General features: G+C 32.4%; 1 protein-coding gene across 1 annotated transcript in view; it reads left to right on the top strand.

Annotated features, from left to right (window-relative positions):
- The window catches only part of PTPRK (protein tyrosine phosphatase receptor type K), a 539,585-nt gene that overhangs the window by 468,637 nt on the left and 43,560 nt on the right, over window positions 1-27,388 (top strand). The window contains exons 13-17 of the mRNA XM_051997718.1: window positions 11,234-11,372; window positions 14,646-14,675; window positions 19,240-19,400; window positions 23,679-23,863; window positions 26,423-26,510. Of these exons, the coding sequence (XP_051853678.1) occupies window positions 11,234-11,372; window positions 14,646-14,675; window positions 19,240-19,400; window positions 23,679-23,863; window positions 26,423-26,510 (603 nt within the window). The remainder of the gene's footprint in view (window positions 1-11,233; window positions 11,373-14,645; window positions 14,676-19,239; window positions 19,401-23,678; window positions 23,864-26,422; window positions 26,511-27,388) is intronic.

Genomic DNA, 27,388 nt, shown 5'->3' with positions numbered 1-27,388 from the left:
TCATTGTAGCCAGCCAAGTTTGTATAGAGAAAACACAAAGAATGATAACTCCTGTCATTTGATGGGGTTTTGGAAAATAGTTTGAGATAATCAAATTACAGTTGTTTAAAAGGTCTAACAAATTCCTATAGAAATGCTGAGTTTATTCCATAGAGTTCAAGAATGATGCTCATTGTACTGCAAAATCAAATTAGTATGATATGGTATCTTAGCAAGAAAAGTCAGCATTTACATTTCTTTTTATCTTTTTTTATTCACTGAGCCCTATGAATGAATTAGAAAATATTTTGCTTGCATAAGAAAGATCAAAGGTTGCTTTAGTTTTTATTCTAATCCTGGGACTCATCACGAAATTTGGTTATTTTTTCTTACTTAGAGTACAACTTGAATCATTTTTTCTAAAAAATATTTAATACATTGGAGGCCTAATCTTCATATTTTTTTCTTGATAATTTGCCGGGTAAACAAGAAAATACATAAGATCATGGCTTGCTGGTGCCATGGCAACCTAATTCTATATTGGTACCATCATCTGTTAAAATGAAAATGACAGTATGGTCTTAAACTTAGAATAGACTTTGGTGGCTGAAAAACATGGGGATAAGCTGGGATAAGATTTGCCCAAATGTTTACACAATTCTTTTAAAGAATTATTTGAATGGGTTCATATGAGTCAGAATATTACATGATTAAAAGATTAGGCAACTTTTGTTTTATTTTTATCATTAAGTAGCTTTGAACCTCAAGCATAAAGCTGTCTCTCTCTCTCTCTCTGTCTCTCTCTCTCTGTCTCTGTCTCTCTCTCTCTCTCTCTCTCTCTCTCTCTCTCTCTTTTTAAAGAAATATGAGTAGATAGAGACTAAATTATGAGAATTGTCTGGTGAGCTCATCCCAGATCTGATTAAAATGCAGACCAAACAATTCAGATAAAATTTGATTAGAAATTGACACTTCCCTCCCTCTCTCTCTCCCTTCCTCCTTCTCTCTTTCCCTTCTCCCCTCCTTTCTTCTCTCTCCCTATGCTTTTCCCTTCCTCTCTGTCTCCTTCCCTCCTTCCCTCCTTCCCTTTCCCCCTGCCCTGTGTTTTGTGTGTAGGACTTAACTTCAAATTTTTACTTTTTCATGGAAAACTTTCATAGGATAAGCAGAATTTAAGTCAATTTCATAGAACAGAGGAAAAATCATCCACAAAAATGAAATGATAGCAATATTACCTGAGTGGGAATAGAATATGATGGGACAAGCTAGGAAGGGCTAAAAAATGAAATCTAAGGAGAACTGTGGCCATAATAACAGATTGTAATCCTGACATTCCATACAATTCATATAAGTAGTAAAATAGAATTATTAACTGATTATAGGATAGAGTCTGTATGCTTTCTGGATCCCATTTAATGAGTTCTAGTTAATGCAGGCAATTCGGTAGGTATATTCTCTTATTCTTAAATTCAGCAATCCAAACTGACAACCTTGATGTGATTTCTATTCTGCTCTTCACTGGCATTGACCTTACATGACCAATCTATTGCTAATTCTAATCATTTCTGTTTTTACAACATCTCTCATATTTATCCTTTATTTACTCTCATATACTCAATACCTGGATGCATGAGCACATAACCTTATTCTTTTTTATTATATATATATATATATATATGTATATATATCTTTTTATTTAAAAGATATATACATGGGTAATTTTTCATCAATGGCCTTTGCAAAACCTTCTGTTCCAACTTTTCCCCTCCTTCCCTCCACCCCCGCCCCTAGAATGGAATACTTAACATTTAAGTATGTTAAAGTATATATAACCTTATTCTTAAACTGTTGTAGTAGCCAATTTTCTGGTCTCCCTGATTCAGGTATCTTTCCACTCCAATCCTCTTAATTGCCAAAGTGTTTTGTTTTGTTTTGTTTTTTCCCCTAAAGCAAAGGTTTGACCATTTCACTTCTCTATTCAGTAAACCTCAGTGGCTCCCTATTAGGAATAATTAGTAGGTTGCTCATTAGCGCTATGGATTGACAGAATGCTATACCTAGAATCAGAAAGAATTGAGTTCATATTCAACTCCAGTATTTGCTTGTTGCATGACTTAGGACAGATTAGTTAATATTTGTCTGCTTCTATTTCCTCATCAGTAAAATGCTGGTAATAATAAATATAATAATAATAGGTGCTATTATTTTAATTTATTAATTTAATTTTGTGAGAATAAACTGAAATTAAGCACTTTGCAAATGTTTAACCACTATATAAATGATGTGACTTTTATTTTTATTACCTCAAGGATCAAATATAAAATCCTCTGTCTAACTTTTCAAGTTCTTTGACGTTTTTCTTCTCCCTATATTTTCAGTCTGTCTATACTTTGTTCTTTCTAAATACTCCACACTCTAGCAATACTGGGCCACTTGTACTTCTCATATAAACATTCTATCTCTAACCTCTATGACTTTATACTAGCTGTGCCCCAGAGTTGAAACATTTATTGAGTATAGTAAAACATTACATATAGTAAAACAATATACATTTATTGAATATAGTTAAGTATTGGAGATTCAAAAAAAAGGCAAAAGACCTTCCCTAGCATTAAGAATCTTACAGTGTACGCAAGGGATAATGCTGTAAAAAATTACCCTGGCACGCGTTCTATCAATAAAAAGTTATTAAAAAAAAAAAAAAAGAATCTTACAGTGTAAGGGGAGAGACAACATACAGACAAATATGTATAAAGTGAACCATAAGAGTATTTATCAATCAATAAATACTTATTAGATACCTGCTATGTGCCAAGTTTTGTGCTAAGCAATAGGGAAATAGAAAGAAGCAAAAGAGAATCTTTGTCTTCAAGCAGCTTACAATCTAATGGAAGAGACAACTTGTAAATAATTAAAAGATAATTAAGAAATAATTAACAAATGGAAGGTACTAGAATTAACATGCATTTGGGAAGTCTTTCAATAACAAGTAGAATTTTAGTTGCAACTTTAAGGAAGCCAGAAGGTCAATAGACAAAGCAGAAGAGTAAGAGCATTCCAGGAATGGGGAATAGAGAGAGAATGCTGAGAGTTGAAAGAGATGGATGTTTTGTCTGTCGACTAGCCGGAAAGACTATTGGATCCGAATATATGTTGAGGAGTAAAGTATAAATAACTAGAAGACTAGGAGAGGGCTAGATTTTGAAGGGCTTTGAATATCAAACTACACTTTGAATTTGATCCAGAAGGCAATAGCAAACTACTGGAATTTATTGAATAGGGAGCTGATTTGATTAGACCTGTACTTTAGGAAAATCAATTTAGAGTATGAATGAAGGAAAGATTGGAGTGGGAAGAGACTTGAGACAGGTAGATCTCACCAGTAGGCTGTTACAATAATTAAATAAAATATATTTTATTGTATACAATTCAGATATGAGGTGATGAGGGTTTGGCCTGGAGTAGTGGCAGTGTCAGAGTGTAGAATGTTGTACATTCAAAAAATTTTACAAAAGTAAAATCTGCAGGCTGTAATAGCAGATTGGATATGGTTGGTGAGAAGTAGTAAGAATTTGAGGGTGACTCCTGTGTTTGAGGCCTGAGTGACTAGGAAGACAATAATATCTCTATAGTAATAGGGAAGTTTGAAAGAAGGGAGGGTTTAGGGGAAAATAAGTGTTCTGTTTTGAACATGCTGAATTTAAGATATCTACTGGACATCCACTTCAAGGTGTATAAATGGCAGTTGGAGATGTGAGATTGGAGGTCAGTAGAAAGGCTAGGGTGGGGTAGGAAGATTTGAAAAACATTAATATAGAATTGGTCATTTCAAAGGAAGCTGATGAGATCATTAAGTGAAATAGTGTACCGGAAGAAGAAAGATAACCCCAAGCAACTCTTGATTAGAAGGTATGACCTGGTAGAGAATGACAAAAAAAGAAAACAAAATGCAATTAAACAATAACAAAAAGAGTGGAAATGCTATGTTATGATCCACACTTGAACTCAATCTTCTTAATTCCAAATCCAATAATCCACCCACTGTACCATGTGTTTGCCATTTGATATAAAAAGATGAATCATGAATTAGGACTTTATATAAAGCAAAATTTTTGAACATCTATTTTGAGAAGAAAAGAACTAGCACCTCTTTAAATCACACTGTTCCTTTTATTTGGGATGTTTTCTACATTGACACTCCATTTCTGCTTAATGAAGTAATGCCAGTCTTTCCTGGACTAGTTTGAACATCATGTTTTCTGTGCTCATCTTTGTTCCAAAAAAATCTTTGGAATTCCCAAACTTCTTCCTTGTGACGGTTATGACTCTCCATGTTCTACATTGTATTATGGCAAATTTTGTATCTATCGCATTCTCCCAATTCCTTTGGGATTTCCTTGTGGATTGTTACTCCTTTTTGTTTCCTCATTGGCCATTGTATAGTTAAGTGCATCTAGACTGAAATGATTGAACAACAGCTATGTTTCAGCCCCTATGCTAAGTGCTTTACCGATGTTGTCTCATTTGATCCTCACCCTAGATTCTGGCAGCTAGGTGGTATTTTACAATTGAAGGAACTGAGCTAGGTGATTTCTTGCCCAGGATCACACAGCTAGTTACTAAGGCTAGATTTGGAGATTAGATCTTCCTGATTTCCAATCCTTTTGCTTTTTCTAATATAGTATTTAGCTGTCAGTGAGGATACAAATAGAAAGTAATCCTTGATCTCATAAGTTCTTATTTTAATGGTGGAAACAACATATATGTAAGATTTCAAGGCAAGCAGATAAAAAGGCCTCATCAGGTGTAATGGTAAAATAGCTGTTGTTGACTTTTCTTTCTCTAAGACAGCTACTGGGGGTGAACTGGAAGCAGATCTACTATTTCTCCAGGGCTCTCATTTCATCCTGAAATGTTATAGGAGCTTAATGAATGCTTGTTAAAGTGAAGTAATTTCAGATGGGTATTTCTTCATATAGATGATTTCATGAGCTTCTTATATTTGTATGTGGTAAACAGTAAAAGTGTGTACACACACACACACACACACACACACACACGTGACTACCTTTCTAAGTGATGAGTCTTCCCACACTTAGGCTAGTACTTGTATGAAAAAGTTGAAATCCATTTTTAGACCTTCATGCAAAGCTTTTCTAGTTCAATGTTTATAACTAGTCAGAGTTTTATGATGTCCTCACAAAACCTTCAAAATGCTGGAGCCACCTTTATATTACAGTAGTACATTAAAATAGGACTTCAATATAAAAATAAAAGATATGGTACCATAAGTGATCATTCCATTATTTATACAAGAATCTCAATGAATTATTCTTGCATTTTGCTTTAACTTTTATGAAATTTTACTGCATTTCTTCAAGAAATAAAATTAATTTAAAGAACATTAGATATTATTTAAAATTTATATTTTTAAATATACACCTAAATCCCTATATTGTAAAATTTATGATGTAAGTTTAAATATTTTATTAAAATAACTTTCAGAAGTTTGCTCAATAAAAGTGATATACTAGTTTAGATATTTCTCATTGTCCAGAGTTAAATGGTTCTTGGCAAAATTGGAGAACCAGGGAATCTGAGAATACTTTTTAGATGATAAGAATGTAAAGATTTATAGCATAAAGAAAAGTATTAGCAGAAATAGAGAACTACATTGTCTTAGTACTTGTGCATAAGTTATGTACAGGGCTCTGGAGTATAGTCACTGTCAATAACTTTATCTCAATCAGAAAGACAGAAAAGTAATATTTGTTCTTACTGCGTTTGTTCCCACTAATAAATCTACATATAAGTGACATGTTATAAAGAAGAAATTTAATCCTTTTAGTAGATTTGTTGTGGACAAGGACTCAAAAAATACATTTATACCCAAATGTCAAGATCTAAAATTATCATTTGTCCCTCAAGTGTTAGGTACACTTTTGAGGAATATTTTTATTTGCTCTTTAGCTAATATTCACAAGTCTTGTGGATTCAGTTGCCACAACATTTCTTACATATGTTACCTTCTCTCTATTACTAAGGTAGTGGCTTTACCACTTTTTGTTTGGATTATCACAATATCCTTCTAAATGATCTTTCAGCTTCAAGTCTCTCTTTTTATTCCACCCTTCTAAAGTGATATTTGCAAAGCACAGGTCTTACCCTGTTATCTCCCTGCTTAAAAAGCTACAGTGGCTACCTATTGTCTCTAAGATAAAATACCAACTTGTCTGACAGGCATTTAAAATCTTTCAGAGTATGGCTATAGATTTATTCTTCCATTTTACTACATGATCCATCTTCCTTGCTATGACTCCACTTTCCTCATCCACCCAGCAATTAATACTTGAATTGACTTACCATCTCCTTACACATATACACACATACATACATACATACACACACACACACACACACACACACACACAAATTACCTCATATATTATGTATTTTTATATGTGTATTGTTATCTTTCCCATTGAAATTTAAACTTCTTGAACAAAGGGACTCTTTCATTTTTGTCCTGATAAATGATTGTTGATCATTTGATTTTTAGATGATAAGATCATTTGACTGAGAACCAAATACAGAAGCTTATGCTATGATTACCAAGGGTAATTATTCAGATATTAAGAACCAGTAACGCAAATTTTAGCATTTCAAAGTCTGTTATGGGCCAGAACTCTGAACTTGAAACAAAGATTCTGACAAGGTACTAATTCAGTGGAATTGATGAGACAATGGTTATCTAGTTTGCATGGTGAGTAATAGTTCTCTAAGTTCAGTATGATTGATTTAATCTTACAACAAATAATGGTTTCATAGTGATATAATGATTGGTTTATACTCAATGTAGAGCACATAAGCTAGGAACCTCAACCAGCTTCATTCAGAGAGAGGCAGAGAAGATAAGCAGACTGGAGGCTGAAGCACAAGCCCTTGGACTCAGATTCATTCATCCCATCTTACACCACCTTGGCAGCAGGGCTGGTTTCCTGCACTTCTCCACTGAAACCAAGGCTCCAGAAAGCCGCTAGGAAAGCTAGCTAAGGCCCTAGGCAAGGAGACAAGACTTTGAAGGAGACAATAAAGAATTTGGACTTTAACCCCTGGTTACTCTTGTGGTGATTACTGAGCTGAAAAGAAGCCTGCTTCCAGAGACCCCCAGAAAACCAACAAAGAACATTACAAAAGGCCATTAAATGGACTAGATTTCCTATTACACCAGATATACTGAAGTTTAAATTGCAAAGATGGAAAAAAAATACAGTTCCTTTTCTAAAGGAATTTACATCCTGCTGAGATGATATAACAGGAACACAAGTAAATAAGGTATAGACAGTAGTTTCAATAAGAATGAATACAATAAATACTGGGGGTGGGGGGGAAATCAGGAAAGATCAGAGAAAACGGAAAAACTCAGCAAGTTACAGAGTCGAATTGAAAACTGAAGGTTTGAGGTGACTAATCAATCTTGTGAACAGAAAGTTAAGTAGTGCACAATAATATTAATCCACTTGTTATTTCATTTAACATTAGACTTTAACTGAAAATCAGACTTTAACTGTTTTTCTCACTTACACATACAGAAACAAACACACACAGAACTTATGAAAGGCATCCTCATTATGTCAATCATATCTCTCAAAGCAATATTAATCAGATATCTGCAGAGAGACAGTGTGGATGAGTAGATAGAAAGAACCAGCCTCTGGGGCAGCTAGGTGGTGCAGTGGATAGAGCACCATCCCTGAAGTCAGGAAAACCTGAGTTCAAATCTGGCTTCAGATACTTAACACTTCCTAGCTGTGTGACCCTGGGCAAGTCATTTAACCCCAATTGCCTCAGCAAGGAAAAAAAAAAGAAGAAGAAGAAGAAAGAAAGAACTGTTCTCCAATTCGAGAAAACTTGGGTTCAAGACCTTTTTTTTTTAATTGTCCTTAAAGACTTCCTTGTGCCAAGAAAACTCACAGATCTTGTCCTCTAATCCAGTCTCCATGTGGTGTTCCTGCCTATATTCATGATTTTATTCTTAATTGTGTTTTCTTTGCCTTGGAGATAAGTGCTTCTTAAATATGTTGAACAAAATTCTAAATGTATATTTTTCTTCCTTTGAATTTTAAATAATTTACCATTATTTCACACAAATATGATTTATTGACTACCCATTTTATTGACACATGTCCCCAAAATCATAATGTATGTTGCTTCTCATTTAATCACATTTTATAATGTGTATGTGCATACACACATATGAACATATTTGGTATCTACCTTCATGCATAAAAGGTCAAAGTAAATGCCATCTACTTTTGCTCAAACTTCAGCAGTTCTAAAGATTGCTTCATATTAAACATCATCTTTTTGTAAACTTACAAGAATTTCTTATAAACTAGCTTTAGTTCTTAATAGAATGCAATGCAAGAGTAACCAAAAAATAAGCATCATCTAGAAAGAATTTTTTGAGCCACCAGAAATATATAATTCTTCACAGGAGATCTCCTTGGGGGAAAAAAAAATCACATCTATTACTCCCAAACGTTTAATGCTAAAATGCAAGATTTATCCTGAATATTACTGAAGAGGAATATTACTGAGCCAAGACTAGCAGCATAGAGTGCTGAAACAAATTAGGAAGACCTTAGTTCAAATTCAGACTTAGAGATTTACTAGCTGTATGACCTTGGGCAAGTGACTTTATTCTGTTTCCCTCAGTTTTCTCATCTGTAAAATGAGCTGGAGAAGGAAATGGCATCCAGTATCTTTTCCAAGAAAACCCCAGATTGGGTCTCAGAGAGTTGGATATAATTGAAACAGCTTTATAACAACAACAACAACAACAACAGTGAACTAAGACTCAAATTCAGATCTCTTGACTTTACATTCAGTATTGTTGACCCTATGCTACACTCTTCTGAAGAGGAAAGAACTAGAAACGTTGAGTGAAAGTTAAAAAGTTTGGCATGAAATACAGAAAAACTTCTTAAGCAAGACTGTCCAAAAAGGAATTATATGGGCTACTGAAGAATATGTTACCAAATACTGTAGGTTTTCAAACACATTGGTCAATTACTTGCTAGGGATGTTTTAGAAATATTAATTCATATATTAACGAGAGAATTGAACTAGATATGATCTCTCAGATCTCTTCCAACTGTGACATACTATGATTCCAATTACTCAATTTCATCTTTAATTGAATTATAATATATGCATTGATTTGTGATGTGCTAAGAGTTATATCTCTTTCTGAGACTTATGTAAACTGATGTGTTAATAAGTAAAGGAAATGCCTTACATAGGAGTAAAATGATGACAATTTTTGTCAAGAAGAAAGTCAGAGACTTAGGAGACCAGACCTAATTTCCAAGATTGTAGAGGAGAGGAAAAAGTAATTGATAGGAAAGTTTAAAAGAAAAAAAAGTTTTTAATTCATTGAATTTAATTAATATTTCATTAATTAAATAAGACAAAATGTTCAAATTTTAGGTTATTCTGAGACGAGTTTTCCACTTTTGTAATGGTTTTTAGGCAGTTAACATAATCTAAAAGGGCTTAAATTTAGATTTAACTACAAAAAAATTCATCTGAGTTTTCTGTACTTAATTTTTTTAAATATTAATTTGTTTTATTATTTAATTTTATATTTTCATAAGCTACCTTAACTTTTTTAGATGGATTACTTTTAAGTAATATATATGTGTGTGTGTGCGTGTATGAATGTCTGTACATATATGTCTATATACATATGTCTGTATATATACATACATACACATATATTATGTATACATGTGGGTTTTTGTATCTTCTGTGTGTAGAAGTATGAAGTGCTGGCAAAACTCAACAAATTCATTCAACCAGTATTTACTGAGCAATTGCATTAAACAAGACACTGAGCATATTTTTGAGAGGGACTTCAAGATGTGTAAGACCTAGACTCGACACTCAGAAATTCTACTTACAGTCATAGACTATTAGACTTAAAGAATTTTTTACAGGTGAAGAAATTGTGACCCAGAAAGGAAATATGACATGTCTAAGGTCATTCAAGTTGATAGTAGAAAAATGAACCTCAGCCTGAGGTTGCTTCCCATACCAGTAGTCTTTCCTTTGCACTACCATGACAAGCTGGAGATTTCACTGAAGTAAACATGATCCATATTTCATCATAAGGAAATGCTTGAGGTCAAGTGGCTGACGCCACAAAAAATGAAGCCAATTCATACTTTGTGGAATGAGAAGAATGGTTGGTTTTTCATTGGTACTTTCAAATCACATCTACACACAGTCATTACTGTATGTAGATCCTCCTGCTTTCAAACTGAAATAGCCAAAGCTAGGATTCAGTATGCTTCATTCCTCCTTCTCTTTTTTAAAAATCTAATCTAAATAACATTTTATATAAAATGCGCACACACACACACACACACACACACACACACATATATATATATATACATATATACATATATATATTATATATATTTAAATAACACACATACACACAAACACACATATCATTTGAGCTTGTTCCCATTTAAACTAAAATCAGGATTTGTTTGCAGTAACTATTGGAGTTTAGTGCTGGTTTACATTAGGTAATTATGATTATAGTAGGTTTTAGTTAAATTTGAACACACCTTTTGTTTTGCCCATTCTGTTTTGCCTTTCTGTCTTTCCAGCACAAGACACATTGCATCTTGACAGCTTATCACAACCAATCATTTTATTTTATTTCATAAAGTAGAAAGACCATATAATATATTTAAATCTTCTGCTTTCTTCAAGTTCTATTAGTTTTTAATTAAAAATTGAGATAATATTTAATGTTCTTATTTTTGTTGTTGTCCCTTCTGGCCAACAAATTATTTACCATGTTTCTTAAAGTCATTAAATTGTCAAACAAAAATTTTATCTTTCCCTTTTATGATCAAGCAGGACAACCCAGAACAGCTTCAGATACAAAAAAGAAAAAAAAAAAAAGGATATTTCAAGAAGCAAATTCTCTCACTTTATCTGGATAGCCTTTCTGATGTTTAGCATCATTCTTGTTGAAAAATTGGCCTTATATGTAACCTGAATTGTCAGTTTTCCAACTTTCTAAGCTCATTCATGTTTATATTTCTCTATTTTTATGTAAACAAAATAGATTTGCTTTGGGGAGAGTGAATTGTTTCTGAAGATTTTCATTTCTGTAATAATAATAATGTGCTTTCAATAACTTCTTTATTTAAAAAAAAAAAATCTTTAGCAGCAGCAACAGAAGAACCAGAGGTGATTCCAGATCCAGCCAAGCAAACAGATCGAGTAGTGAAAATAGCAGGAATCAGTGCTGGGATTTTGGTATTCATCCTACTTCTCCTAGTTGTCATATTAATTGTCAAAAAAAGGTAAGACCTTTTAATGGTGTCTTGTCCCACTATCTTACTATATATGCCAATAATTTCCACAATTTTTTCCTTACAGGATGTTTCAGTGTAGGCCATCATCAAGAATAACTTAGTTTTTCAAAATATATTGAGCTCTTCAGTTTATTTCTCATATTTTAAAGTAACTAATTCTTTGCAATTCATTGTTGGATGTATATGTTCTCTACTATATTTTGAAATTTCCAAATTAAATAAAATTTTCAAGTTATTGAAATACAAGAATGCTTAGGATATCATTAAATATGTTATCCATTTTTTAAAAATTTATTTAATTTACCTTCTAATGTGCTGGTTTAAAGCTCTTGATGCTTTCTGCTATATCATGATATGTTTTTACCAACTGCATTTTATATGTTCACTTTGACTAAAAATCTAGATTAGAGAAAATTTGGTTATTATGTAGTCAAATTCTGTATTATATCTTCACTGTGTATAAACTGCATTATTTAAAAAAATGAAACTCAGGGACTTTTTTTGATTACTATTTTTCTCAGCATTCAAGATTCTTTGTAAGACATCAACCAATATCGCCATCTTCTGGAGTTTTAAAAAGATATTGTTAAAATTAAACAATTAGGAAATTAATTTGAAAAAATGCTGCTTTTTTAAATATCTATATCAAGATGCACACTTTTCCATGGTTGAAAATTGTTAATCGCTTGTCAAATTCCATAATCATTTTACCAGTACCTGAAAGCAATACTATCCTCTAATTAATAGAGCTGATGTATTCTGTTACTCTCTGCCACTATGTCTCCAAGTCTGTATATTTGGGATATGCTGCATCAACCAGTTTGTCTTTCAAAAGGCACAGCTGTCTGTCTTAAAAGTGTTTCTGTGCAGCATTGTTTTCTGATTTATGAATTTCTTAGTGGAAAAATCTACTAGTTGTAAATGTTGCATATGTTCACTTGAAAAATAGTGTATTTTTATTATTAAATAAGTGAAATAAAACATTGAAGTTGTAGCTAAGAGTCATGCTACATGTTTTTGATGGTTCCATTAGTTTTTTTAATTTATTGCCTCTTTACAATGACACCCTGGAGATATATAACTTGGAGAAGAAGCGTCTGCATTAGAAACATTAGGTATGCTTATAGTGTTTTGTGTTAGTTAGCTACATATGTGCTTTCTCCAATAATGCTCTCCCTTTTCTCTGTTGTCTACCTTTGTATATGAGAATTACATTCTACATGAAACAAGAAACAAAATTGGCTAGTCTCTTAGTGACACAAATTTGGAAATGAAGGCCAATAAGATTTTCACCTATGCTCTTGTACTAATCATGCTGTTTCTAGTTTGGGCTAACCATTGCTAGCTCATCAGCTAATTACAACCTTGCTTCATCATTAAGCTCCATGTACTCACCTTATGTCTGATAAAGGAGCATATTGGAGTGGCTTCCAATTACATATCATTAGTCATTTTCTCCTAGGATAGATTTAACTAAACTAAGCTATTTTGTGGAATTTGAAAACACTTAATATTCCTTTACATTTTAGATTGACAGCCTTCCTTATCCTGGGCCCTCCTTAAGAAAAAATTTATTTGAAATAAAAATTTCTTAGAACAGTAAGGTAATGCTGTCACTACACATACTTTCAATAACAACATTTTTTCTTTGTGGCAAATCTCTAATCTTTCAAGGCAATGATATGTCAGGCATAATATTTTGTCAGTTACTCAGTGACACAGACCACAGATGAACTTTTTTCTAGTCCATATTTAAAATAGGTTAGAAAAGTTGGCATATTTAATGAATCTCTAATGCTTGATCATTTTTCATAATTATAATTTATTTGTTTTTCTACTCAGCAGAATGGTAGATAGGGCTTACTTTTCTTTTCCCTTCGCCCAGATAATTTAGTTGCATTTTTTTAAGGGGTCTTTTAGGTACATTCATGATGATTATATTAAAACTTCAGAAAATAGAGTGGTATATGCCAAGGTTAGCTAATTTGTTTTGGGCAATTTAAAAACAGCTCTAAACATGACTTCCATACATGTATACATACACACATGGAATCATACATTTTTTTTTTAAGGAAATTGAATGTTTAAAAAAATTCTGATCATTTTCAGCATATGTTGCCAGTAAATTCATATTGTAGTATCCCTTTTACCGTAAAAATCATTCCAAAGAAAATGATGAAAGAATGGATCTATTTAGTTTCCTAACATATGAAATGTTATTGGAATCCTCAATTTTTCTCAAATATGACTTTGTCCCTTGCTGGGAAAAATATGAGTGGGTAAGCAGCTCTCTCTCTTATTTACTTCACATATTGAAAGGGGTGGGGGTTGTGCTTTTCTGGTTGTTTTGGTAAAGAATGGATTGAGATTCAGTTGAATAAAAGTACAATTGGAGTTATATAAAGTAAGTAGTTAGGCTAAGGAAAGGGATATTGCATCTTTCAAAAAGCAGTGTCATTTTTTTAATTTAATCGCCATTGAAATATTTCCAGACTTATGCCATTTCTTCATTGGTTCATATATCTCTCTATATATGATATTTTAAAATGCTCAGCATGAATACATTAACATTTCCAAACACCAAAATGTTAAAATTATGTTTCAATACAGTAAACATTTGTGTGTGTGAATGTGTTCACATGCATCTACTCTAAAAATGTTTGTGGATGTGTGTGTGTGTATATATAGTGTATGGTTTATATGTACACTTATGTGTGCATATGTATGTTCATATAACATATGTACATACCCGTGTACCTTTGGGAATTAAAAAAAAATAAACAGCAGCTATTTCCATAAACGTAGGTCTCATTCTGTGTACAAAATACAAATTTTTAGATGTTTAGGTTTTATAGTTAAAAAGTAAAAAAAACTTCCATAGTGCACAAGTTCTATACACAGCTGTTCCATTTGTCATAACATCTAAATGGTAATGGATCATATTATGCTTAACTGCATGTTGAGAAGACACAATTCATTTAATTCTTCCATGGGGGGGCAATAAATAAAATATCAGCATGTTATTTTCTCAAGTGATCTCTTTTCAGAACTCATTTTTGTATTGCTTGTATGTGTTTAATTGCATGGCAGAGGAAATCTAATCAATGCATGGAGCAAGCGGAACTGCTAACTGAAGAAACATGAGTTTGGTTTTATTTTATTTTTTTAACGCACATTTTTCTGCTTTATTGAATGTGACAGAGTCACGCTTTTCATTCACCATTGCTTCTCTTTTTCCACTGTCTGTGATTTGCTTGCCAGGAGGAGCTACTATTCTTACTCCTACTACCTGTAAGTAGAAAATGGGTGACGTTCTTCTTTACATGTGTGTAAGATGCAGTATCCCTTTTCAAAAAAATGAAGAAAGGGCTTTATAATTCTGGTAAAGTTTCAAACAGTGATTTTTTTTTTCTTGGACTCTAAAATCAGAAAGTTTATCTTTTCCTTCCTTTGAATTTCTGGACTTTGTTAGTATTTTTTTTAAAGGGATATTGTATTACCGTATGTTGAGCTTCTTTGAATTTTTATTTACAATTTTTCATGAGTAGCTTTAGACAATCCACTATACCAGACTTATACTTTAGCCTCAGAATATCATAGCACAACTCACCAGATTAAATGGAGAACATGGATGTGGGACATTAATTCCTATTTTTGTCTAATACTTTCAGGTTAAAAAATGAAGTCGTCATGCCTGATTCTTCAGGATATCTACATGCTATTAATTAAGTCTAGTCTGTAAGAATATTTAAACTGATTTTTTGCAATTTAGGGAGGTGAAAGTGTGTAATTAATGTAATCATTTTGTCTAAGCCCAGAATGGGTCAGGAAGTATATGTAAAAATACACAGAATTATAATATTGTAAAAACCAGCAAAATATATGAGTTGTTTGGGGTAGGGTGAACTAATTCATAATAAGTTAAAGTGAATCTGAGGTTGGAGCAGTATTTAACTAAGAACCAAACGCCTTCATATAAATGCTTTTAACAAAGGTTTGGAACACTATACTCAAATGTCTTCTAAAGCTAGCTATGTTTTTCTAGCTCTAGGTATGGGATTTTAAACTATAAAAGATTCACAGGCCTTCCTGAGTCATCTTTAGATGGAAGGGTCTTCTGAAAGTTTAAGGGAAGTTAAGTGGGCTTTGATTGCTTCAAAGCAGGTTTGGTCTCTACCAAACTCACTTTCCAAGATGAACAATTGTGGAAAAATTTTATGAGGTATTTTCTTTACCATGTCTTCTGGAAGAACAATCATAATCTCTTGTCCATTCTCTGGGACTGCTACTATTAATACAATTATTGCATTGCATAGGCCAGCTTAAATAGCAGTATATCCAAAAGTTAGAAGACTAACAATTTGACTTCGTTGAAAAGAATTAAAGCAATCTTTTGTAAATTGAAATAGCTTCTAATTTATCATGATGAATGATATTTCTTTTCTTAAAGAATGATGCATGAAGCTGACCTTTTAATCCCTCTTTAGGGCATTTTCCCACTAATATGCCCACCTGCATAGATTTATGCTTTTGGAGCTAGGTAAAAATCATTTGCACTTAAGTTGGTCTTATATAGTTGCCTAATGAATTGCTTAACTATCTAGAAATTCAAATTAAATAGATTCCTCTAAGAACAAGAAAGTATTGAACATGTAAGGAATTAATGAGTATATAGATATAAGAATATCAATATGCTTAACATTAACCAATTATAGATTTTAAATACATTTAGAATATAGTTGATACTATAATATAATTGACTATTCATAATTATGGTAATATGCTTATAGGCTTTAAAAGTCTTGATACTTATCATAACTAGATGGCTTTCCCATAGAACTCTGCTACAAAATGTTGCTTAATGTAATTGAGTTTTAAATTCTTTTTTATCATTATCAAATTATATTAAATCAGAGGAGTAGCTTTAGAGTCAGGGACACCTGAGTTTAATATGTGACCATGAGCCAGTCAATTAACTTCAGTGACTTAGGGAATTTTCTACTGTTAGAAGTTATACATGAGTTGCTGATCATCATCAGTGGAGAGTGTTTACAGAGTGTGAGTGACCAAGACTCAGATGCAGGCATCCTTCTTCTCCCAACCTCATCAATTTAGCCAAAGGATGACATAGTAGAAGCTAAACTCTGTGGAAAATATACAGAAGAAAGCAACAAAACTTGCAAATCAAATATGAATCAGACAGGGTATTTTGAAAATTCTGATATTGAATTAGAAAAGGCAATGAGAGAAAATTGGAGTATGATGTAATAGCAAGCTGTTGTCAAAGATTCCTTGGGGAATTGGTTTCTAGAGCAGAATACTTAAAACTTGCTGCCATTTCCCCCCACTCCCAATTGTAAGATAAGGTAAATAAAAACCTACCTCACAGGGTTGTTGTGAGGAACAAGGTGTAAGAACAAAATTATGGGAACACATGTAGCTTGTTAATCCACATTTGTGAATCTAAAGTATCAGTGTTGATCTGTGCCATAAAAATTTTTCAACTGTCACCCACTGACCCAATCATTTATTATTATCATCCATCAATAAAGAAATGCAAATAAATTATTCATGTATCCAAACAAAGTTTCATCCTTTAATGTCACGCCCTCAATTTATCCAGTACTGGCCATGTCCTTTATTGCTTTCTTGAAAATAAGTACCCCAGATTTCAAGCCCATATAGATTTTTGGCCAACCCATTCTGCTACACATGATTAATAAATGTCTCAGAGGACATAATTAATGTTCTGTAAAATTTATTGGCCTATGTTATTATTCACCATGGACTATTTTATGTAATCATTTATCAGTAGGTTTATTTTTTTCTGAAATTACAAATTTGGAAATTTGATGACATGCCAGTTTTCAAACAAAAAAATGGGCACATGAGAATTGAATTACACGTGTGAGGTGTTTCAAATTATTACTGAGGTGTTTTTTTTTTTAATTTTGACTTAACTTTACATATATAATCCATCTCTTCCATTGATGATTTATCTTTAATCTGCTATTGTATCTCTGCTTCTTTTTTAATTTACAGCCAATGAAATTTAGTGAAAAGCAATAATTTTCTACCATGATATATTATATGATATAACAATAGAAAAAGTATTTTCATCATACAAATAATATTTATATCTGAAACAGAAAGTAGGCAATTATACTGTGTTAAATCATAATTTACCCAACTTCAATTATTCTGTCACACAAGAGCCATATCTAAGTTGCTGTAATATAATCTTATTAAGAAACTTTTTTTGGTATTCTCTATCACAAGCAGGTTAGGCAGCTAACAACTCCAGAATAACCAGTGAAAGTCATGGGCTCTGGTAGTGGCCACTCTAGGATACAATTCTGGGATTTGGTGTTATAACTTTGAGAGGATACAGTGCTCTTTGGATCATGTAATGATAGAGGTCCTCACAATCCTGGATATCAGTAATGATCTTTAGATATTTAGCATTCATTCAACAAATACCAATATCAAATATCAAGTTCTTACAGTTTGCAAATACTTGGTTTTAGAAAGGAAGTAGAAAATTTTTTGCTGTCTGGTGCTCCCTAGCAGTGGGCTCCTTGATTACCTTTGCCATCACATTTGAATTATCTGTGGTTTTAAAATATTTTTTATCTCCTTTTAATATATCTTAGAACATGGTTTGCATAGAACTTTTATAAAGAACTAGTATTTCTTATCCTTACTTCCAGAATAGTAAAATGGGCTTGCCCATTGAAGAACTTGCCTCAAGTACAAACTGAATAATTCAGAAAATATATAAAATATTCCTCTCCTTTTTAAGTATATCATATCATTAGGATGGGGAGGGCTACCCTGCCATTTTATATTTTTGTCTTATGCTCAAAGGTGGCTAGCTATGTTGTTTTGCTTCCTACATAGAATAAAAACATCACTTTCCAAATACTAAAAATTTTAATGCTGCTAGTTCTAAATCTATTGAAGTACATCCCAGTATTTCAACCAATAGTTTTTGAAAAGGAAATTTTAATCATGCAATGGTGGAGTGTGGGTGTTCACTGTTTGGAGAGTCATAGTACCTAATTTGAATTCACTTACAACCTATATAACCTTGAGCATGTTATTTAATATTTATGGGATTTGGATTATAGTAGATAATTTTGAATTTGGCATACATGTATAGAATTTTCCTAGGCTTTTTGAAGGCACTTTTGCATACATTGTCTTTGAATCTAAGGATTGATGCTCATTTAAGCTACATTGAGTAGTTGCTAGTCCTGAATAATTTTTAACCATTTATTAAATAAAGTAATTGTTGGTAAGCATTTAATTGTTCAGTTTTGTAAAGCATTTATTAATTGAAAATAGAAGTACATGATATGAAAAGTCAAAATGTGATTCCATGAATATTTTTGAGTTCTTAGTAAACAATTTTGAAGAAGCAATCATTAAGTTCTTCTATAGTAAAAACTTTGAGTAGATCAAAGAAATAAACTACACAGCAGGAAAACAGTGAAATTTAAATTTAATTTGAGGAGTCCCATGAGCTTCTATGCTTATTTTTAGTAAAATATAGTTATATCCTTTTAGCACCATAATTACATAAATGGGGTGAGTAGGGAAAATAATGTGACAGACTAAAGGCATTGAGGACATGAATGTTGAGATTTCAGTACAAAATAAATAGAATATTTTCCCGACATCTAAGAAGTATTAATGTGTATTATCTCAGCCTCACTTTTTTGGGGATTTCCACTGCCACTAGTGCTTATATCCTACAAGTTTCTTTATTCCCAGGCTGTCCTGAGTTATATATTGCCAGTTTCCCTTTCAAATAGTATACTAACTTGTTCCTTTTAATATGTTGATTTGGCAGCAAGCTTGCTAAAAAACGCAAGGATGCCATGGGGAACACCCGCCAGGAGATGACCCATATGGTAAATGCAATGGATAGGAGCTATGCTGATCAGAGCACTCTTCACGCAGAGGACCCACTGTCCATTACATTCATGGATTCTCATAACTTTAGCCCAAGATGTAAGTACCTGGTTAAGAACTTTACTGAATTGTTAAAAATTATTTTTGACCTCACTGAGTGCTAATATTTATGTTAAGAGTAGTTCTTATCAGAACAGACTAAGATATTTTAAAATATTTCTCATGTCTCATAGTCTCAAGATTAGGGTCTTGCTGAAAATGAAAGATTTAGTTTCAAGTTTTACTGTATCTTTTCAGGTCAAATCACCAACTTGTGAAGGATAGTTTTAATTATGTAGTCATACTGAGGATTTTTTTTTTTTAATAACAAAACACAGTTGTCACATTTACCATTTGCACCTCTCTTTACAGACTTGCTTCCCTTCATATATTGAAGGGGAAATTTATGAGTCAATGTAGGAAACACCATTCCTGTAAATTCTTCTTTATGCCTTCCTACCAAAGATCTATGAAAAAAGTCACAAAAATAGAAAATTAAGTTGCAATATTAGTATAGATATTTTGTCTTTAATATGTGCCACAGAGCCCAAAGGCATGGCCATTTAGGTCTTGTCCTTAAACTCTTGTCCTTCACTCTCCTTATGAAATTGCAGCCTTTATGAGAAAAGAAACTGTAAAATTCTCTTATCCACTTTTGATATAGGAGTAGCATTGTAAGCATAAAGCGTTTGTAAGGTTTATCTTTGCATCTTTCAGAGGAAAGAAGATTACTTCTGAAATGTTTAGTTTGCAGATTTTTTTTTCAGTTCTGACTTTATCTTTCTGAACCCTGCTATATTCTCTTATGTTCGTCTACTCTGAAATTATTTCTTAGAAGTATTACATGATTCATTTCAGAACTTAATGTTAAATTTAAGAATTTCACTTTGATCCATTTCACTTTAGTTCTTCATTATATTGTAAGAATAAAGGAAAAATAAAATGCTGTTATTGTTGAAAATTTGCTTTGTTGAAATGATATGCAGATCATAACTATTAATTTGATCGATTTAAGCCTTTTTCTCCTCCCCCCTAACTCTTTGAAACTTAATAAAAGATTGGAAGTGGCACATTACTAACATTTAACAATTGTCTAATGTGAATACCCATGACTTGTGCCAGCTTGAGAGGTCAATAGCAGTAGAAAAAAGATCACCAATTATAAGCTTGACGAAGAGGTTAAATACCATTTTATAACAGTTTAAACCATGTTTTTCTTTCATCATAGAATCAGAAATTTACAACTACCTTAATGGTACCTTAATGGTCATCTGCTCCAATCCCCTCTCCCATTATACAAATGAAGAAATTAAGGGCCAAGCAATTTATACTTCTCCAAAGTCACATCAGCTAATTTACAGAGCTAGATTCGAACCCAGTTGATCTGATTCCTAATTTAGAATTCTTTCCTCCATAACTTGTTAATTCCCAATCAGAAGGAGAGTTATATTGTGAATTGTATATGTTCAGTCTCCAGCTTCTTTAGCAAATATAAGCATCCTTATGATGGTAATTTGTAGCTTTTCGGCCTTTAATTATCAGTCATATTTTGTTTTTGGTTTTTTTCCCCCTAAGTGACTAGTATAATGCATGGTAATAACTGATACCCCTTTCCTTTTACTAGAAAATGCCCAAGCTGAAAATTTGAATTTTAAATTTGCAGCCCTTGTTAATTAAGATAGATTTAATTGAGCTATCTTTTCTTCTGACTATAATCCCTTTTAAAAAAGAAAGAGAAAAGGAAGGGGGAAGCGGGGGGGGGCAGAGTGGAGGGGGGAAAGGAAGGGACAAGGGACAAAAAACAAATTGAGGATAATGTATTTTTTTCATGAGCTTTGTTTTCCTGCAGTGCCCAATGATCCACTTGTGCCAACTGCTGTGTTAGGTGAGGACCTAGTCCCTTACTACCCACCCCTGCATGGATTGTACTTCTTTGCATGGTTGTGCAGTCTGTCCACATATTAATTGAGTGTAGTGCCTAGAGCAACTTGTTTCTGATGATAGATAGCTATATTCTTATCAGACAGTGGAATGAGAGTCAACTCACTGCTTAGTTTATGAACTCAGATGGCAATAAAATTAGAGTAAGTGCCATGATTAGAACAGTCCGTTCTTTAATTCTGAATTTTAACTTAACTAAAGCTAAGCCATGAACTGCTCTTGATACATGTTACATTTAGATCACCAGACCTCTAGAATTAATCCAGGTCAAGTCAGTCAAGATGTGAAATTCTTTGACTAGCTTTGTGTCATATCTAAAGCATGATTTATTTCAGTTGAACTTTAATTTGGTTATACAAAAAGTTTCTTTCCATACTCTAACATAGAAATTCTTATATAGTTATTCTTCTATATAAGAGTGGATATCTTCTAACCAAATGATTGATAAGCAGAAATTTGCATACCTTGACCCTTTTTGCTCTTTGACTCCTGTGATGATGATTTATCACAATGAAAAAAGAAGTGAGGGTGACATTATTAGCTGAGGAGGCAAGAGGAGCAATATTAAGGAATCTGGGTACTTAATCATGTATCATCAGGACATGTCCTGTTTCTCCCTATTACCCAAGTAACAGATCTGTAATTGCAAAAAGTAAGGCACTTACATAAAAAATTCCATAGTTGTCAGAAATCAGAAAATAAAAATATCTGAGTAAACATCTTTCAAAAACCTTAGTTACCTGATTTGTCAATATTATAAGAGTAATATTCTGTATATCAAATTGCTACCTAAAGAATAGACTAAAGCAAAACTAAAGAGTTGATACTAACTAGGACTGCAAGTATTAGTAATTTATATGCCTGTATTTTCATTTATTTTAAAAAGAAATACTATTTGAAAATGCTTTTTTAAATAGTGTTTTTTAAAAAACTAATTTGTTTTGATAGATATTCAGTCAGACCTTATTTCATTTTCATTACTGAAGTGTGTATATGTATGTGATTTTCATTGGAAGAGGGTTGCATTATGCTTAATTTTGTATTTCAAAATTTTAGGAATATTTTAAATATTTCTTAAGAATGACAATTATTTAATGATTCAATATGGGAATTTTAATATTTATATTTTTGTGTGTTTTACTGCCTCATTGGGTTAAAGTCCCTATTACTGGTAAGTGTATTACAAAGCACTGCAGAAAGACTATATAAAACATAAGAATGTTTAAAATGTGTATTCTTAAACATGGGTAACAAAAAAATGGTTGGTACACATCAATTATAGTATTGCATGGTTAATTGAAATGTAAATATATTGAAATTAAGAATTCATGTTGACAGTTTTAGGGAATTTTGGTACAGCTTGTTATATTGCACTATATAAGATTAGTACAAAAGAAACAGCCTGGTCTATTTCCTGTTGGATATAGCCATGGGTAAGATTAGTGATATGGGTATATGAATTGTACATTCTAGGTTACTTATGGGATTATATAAAATTAGAAATATTTAGATGTTCAACAGCAATAGATACAATGTTGATATATGCCTATGGCCAGCCAATAGTTCTCTGATTCCATTACAACTTTTTTTTTTTCCATTTTCCTCTTTTGAAATTATGTGAACTGTGAAGTTGTTCCTTTTTCCCCTTTTGACCTAAACTATATGTTAAGGGATTGTGTGCTATCAAGTGACTTTTTACATTTAGTGTTTTGAACGTGAAGTACCCTGGTATTTATTCTTTTAAACTATTTGGATTAATTAGTATATTTTGACACAACTGAATTATATTTATGTGCACACTAGCAAAATAGCAAAGAAAACTTTCATGAAAAGCTTATTTCTAGATAAGACAGAAGTCTTATCTCCAAAAGACCAGTTAAAATGTGCATATTATATAGGAATGGCTCTTCTATTTTTTTCCCTTCATTAGCATAAGTTAATATTATGGTAACTTAGCTCCAGTCTTGGGACATGATGTGTATGATGAAACATGTAACTTTCAAGTTGCATGGTGTGAGCTTGAAGAGTAGGAGTGAAGACATTAAATAGAAACTAACTTAGCTCGGGGGAAAAAAAAAGGCTGAGGTTAATCATGATCAGCATTTGCATGACTTTAGAGAAGAAGGGAAAAAAATGAGTAAAAAGAATGAGTAAGAACTGGTACAAATCTAATTTTAATAAATTTTACATAGATCTAATATTATTCTTTAGAATTTGCTTCACACTTGCAGCTAAAACAAAAGCTTAGAGTTTTGTCTTTGTGAAGTTGATACCCCATTCCTCTGTTATGAGATAGTTATTTCCTTATGGGATCTGAACGGTCCAGAATTCACTCTTTTTAATATTTGCTAAATGATGTTTTCTTTTTTAAAATTCTCTACTTTGTGAAAATGCTAGATGAGAACCACAGTGCTCCAGCAGAATCTAGTCGTCTCCTTGATGTACCTCGCTACCTTTGTGAGGGGACCGAGTCTCCATATCAGACGGGACAGTTGCACCCGGCCATCAGGGTGGCAGATTTATTACAGCATATTAATCTCATGAAGACATCGGACAGCTATGGATTCAAAGAGGAATATGAGGTGAAAACCTAAGAGTAAATTTTAAAATTATTCTTATTAGTGTATATATAGGCTGCAGAGTTAGGTATGGAGAATATGGCAAAAAAGGCCAAGAATAGAGACATGCCATATACCACAGGGAAAATTAAAATAGTAATATCAATAGTATATCAAGTCAACAAATGTTTTATCAAGAACCTACCACTATGTGCCAGGTTACTATTCCAACTGTGAGGATTGCAAAAATAGACATATTCCCCAATTCCCTACTCTCTTCTCTCATCCTTCTCTCCCTCCCCCCCTAAAAAAATAGTGCTGAAATAGCACTAAAAACTGAAACAGAAATTGCTCATGAGTATAAAGCAACATGGATATCTGAAATATTTAGTGATTTTTTTTTTTTAATACTAAAATTACTTGAGTAACTTGTATCTTAATTTGGGTCTTTGGGTCCTATTGTCACTATAGTTTCAAAATTCTCATCTGGAAAAGTAACTAATATCTTTGAATACAGAAGCTTAGAATTGAAAGATAATATCAAGAACTTTCTAATCTAGCTCATGTGAACAAGAATCCCTTACTACAACATTCTTTGTTGATGAGCTCTCTTGATGATAGAGCATTAAGTCTCAAGGCTTCTACAAGAAGCCTTTTTTTCTCAGTTCTCTTTAATACTGGTATCTTCCTCTGAAATTACCTCCAATTTATCTCATATATATCTTTGAGGTACAGAATTGTTTGCATACTGTCTGATCCCATTGAAATGTAAATTCCTTGAGTGCAGAACCAATCTTTTCTTTTTTTAATCTCCAGTGCCTGGTATATAGTAGGGACCGAATAAGTGCTTTCATACTTAATAATTTATAAATAGGTTTACTTTTCAGAATAAGCTCATATTTGTCACTTTCTTAGCATTTTAAAACATTTTCTTTGCAATATCCATGTGAAATAAGTAATATAAAACAAGATTATCCCCTTTTAGAAAAGAGGATACTGAGATCCAGAGGAATTAAGTGACTTATTCAGTGCTATAGATAGCATATGTTAGAGCTTGAAATTCAAGATCAAGTCTCTACTGACCCCAGGGCCTCTGCTCATTTTTCTATGCAACAGGAAATGTCAAGTAAAATATTTGCAATTGCTACTGTGTTTCCCATAATCGGATCATTATTTATTGTTATTGCCATTATTTAAATAAAGAGCATAATTTATAAACATATTTTAAAACATTTTTTATTATGTATTATTTGCTTTTTTTAAAAAACTAATCTATGTGGCATGTGTACTTTTTTTTTTCCTTGAGGGTTTTTTTGAAGGGGAGGAGATCTATGTTTTTGGGTTTTTTGGGCTTTTTGCAAGAATGAGCTGTGAGAGATTCTTATTCTTCTGTTCCATATAAGAATCTTCCTTTCTTAGGTAAAATATTAGAACTTTATATGCTTAAGGAAAATTTCAATGATAGAGTCAAGTAGTCTCCATATAGTGAGCTTGAGAAAAACCTTCCTTTCAGAAATAAGTTATGGTAACCAACTAACTGTGTAAAAGTAAACTGTCTCTCCAGAAACATTTCTCATTTTATATGAATGAATACCAGACCTCAAAGAACCCATTTGACATGTTAAGTGAAGCTAAGCTTTTTGTGCAAGTAGAAATCTTATACACATTTTAAATTAACTACACATAGTGAATAAATTAATCCAAAAACATTTTAATTCCAAGATACTTGATTATGGCAACATTTATTAAAGCTCACATGCATGCCTTCCATTAGAAGCATAGTGGTTAGAGTTCTGGGTCTGAAGTTAGGAAGATCTGATCAGATCTGATCTCAGATAATTACTAGATGTGTGATCTATGTTCATTTGTGTGAGTCAAATTGGTAAGGTGCTTAGCACAGTCTGATATAGAGTAGATATAATGCAAATGCTAGTTATTATTGTTATTGTTATTAATAATTTTTATTATCAGTAAAAGATCTCCTTTCATAAGCTTCAAAGATTTTTTGTTGGGGGAACATAATGTGTATTTATACAGACTCAAATGCATGTATGTGTATGTGTATATATATATATATATATAATGTGTGTGTTAGTTGACTAAATTGTATGTATTGGTTCTTTTAAAATAAATGGAAAAGTCTAAAAATTTATTTTTTTCTAATTTTTATTTTGGAAGCTTATATGAAGTGTGTTGATTTTATACTATTTTAATAGCTTCTGATGCTTTTTCCTCTTTCAATAATTTTCAGATTTTATACTGTTTTCTTCTAAATATTCTTGTTTACTTCTTTCTTTCTTTCTCTATCATGGAGTTTCAATTATATAGATGTTTATAATCACTACAATTCTTTTAGTTCATCCTCATAAAGATTATCATCTTTATTAATGGGAAGCATGAGTTGAGGTCTGAGAACTTAAAGCTATTTACTATTTTTTAGTCATTTTTAAAATCAATTTTGCTTGTTGGTACCATGTGTATGATCTTACACTATGATTTTAATTAGTATAGTATGATCTTAATTTAGAGAATGAAATTGGTTCCTGATTGTTGGTTTTTTGGTTTTGTTTTGTTTTTTCCTAGAGTTTTTTTGAGGGACAGTCAGCATCTTGGGATGTGGCTAAAAAAGATCAAAATAGAACAAAGAATCGATATGGAAACATCATAGCATGTAAGTTCCCATAACATTTTCACTGAACGTGTATCTCATGTGGAGGTCAGATTTTGTTAACTGCCATTTCTCTCTGTGTAGTTTTACAGACTCTCAGAGAGTAACACATCTGTTTAGAAAATCAGCCATTTAATTTAGCTATTGGCTATGTTGTCGTGATTGTCATCACCCTTATTTAATTAAATCAACTCGAATTCCTTACACAGGGGAGATGGCCTGCTGTTTGGTTTCATGTTTGTCCATAAATGCATGGAGATGTTATTAAACAACTGAAAATATCAGGGTAATTAAAAGACACTCATAGATAACGTAAGTTATAGTACTGTACAGTGAACATATTAAAGGTGGGAGTATTGTACTTCCCACATGTCTTTAGCAATCCATTTGGAGCCTGGGTATCTGAACTCCTAATTGTTTGATTAGAGTTAGTATCAGGGACTTTCTTTTATCTTATGCCTTGAGTTTAGTTTCAATTTCTTGGATTTAAACATGGGAAGAATACAGTGATTGTCATATGAAACCAATCCTATTGCAGGAAAAGAAACGGATGTTACAAGCTGTTAATTAACCTAGAGCACCCCATTCTAATTAAAAACAATTCAGAACATGTTGCTAAAATAAACTTCAGAATTTTAGATTATTTTAACAGTTGTATGGGATTATGAGTCAGAATTAGAAGCTCTCTCTTCAGATCTGTTGCTTATTTGTGGTAAAGAGCACATGTTTCAGATTTGTACAAATCTCGATAGTGGCCACATGGGGACTGATGCAACTGTTGATTTATGAATGTTGTGACTTCCTAGATGCTAACTGCATCTAAAATACATAAATTCATGATATAACAGGTTTCCATTTACTAAACCAGGAAATTGACATGA

Source organism: Antechinus flavipes, chromosome 4, assembly GCF_016432865.1.
Source record: "Antechinus flavipes isolate AdamAnt ecotype Samford, QLD, Australia chromosome 4, AdamAnt_v2, whole genome shotgun sequence".
NCBI classification, from domain to species: Eukaryota; Metazoa; Chordata; class Mammalia; order Dasyuromorphia; family Dasyuridae; genus Antechinus; species Antechinus flavipes.
Note: the sequence above shows the minus strand (reverse complement) of the source record. Positions and strands in the feature narration are given on the sequence as shown.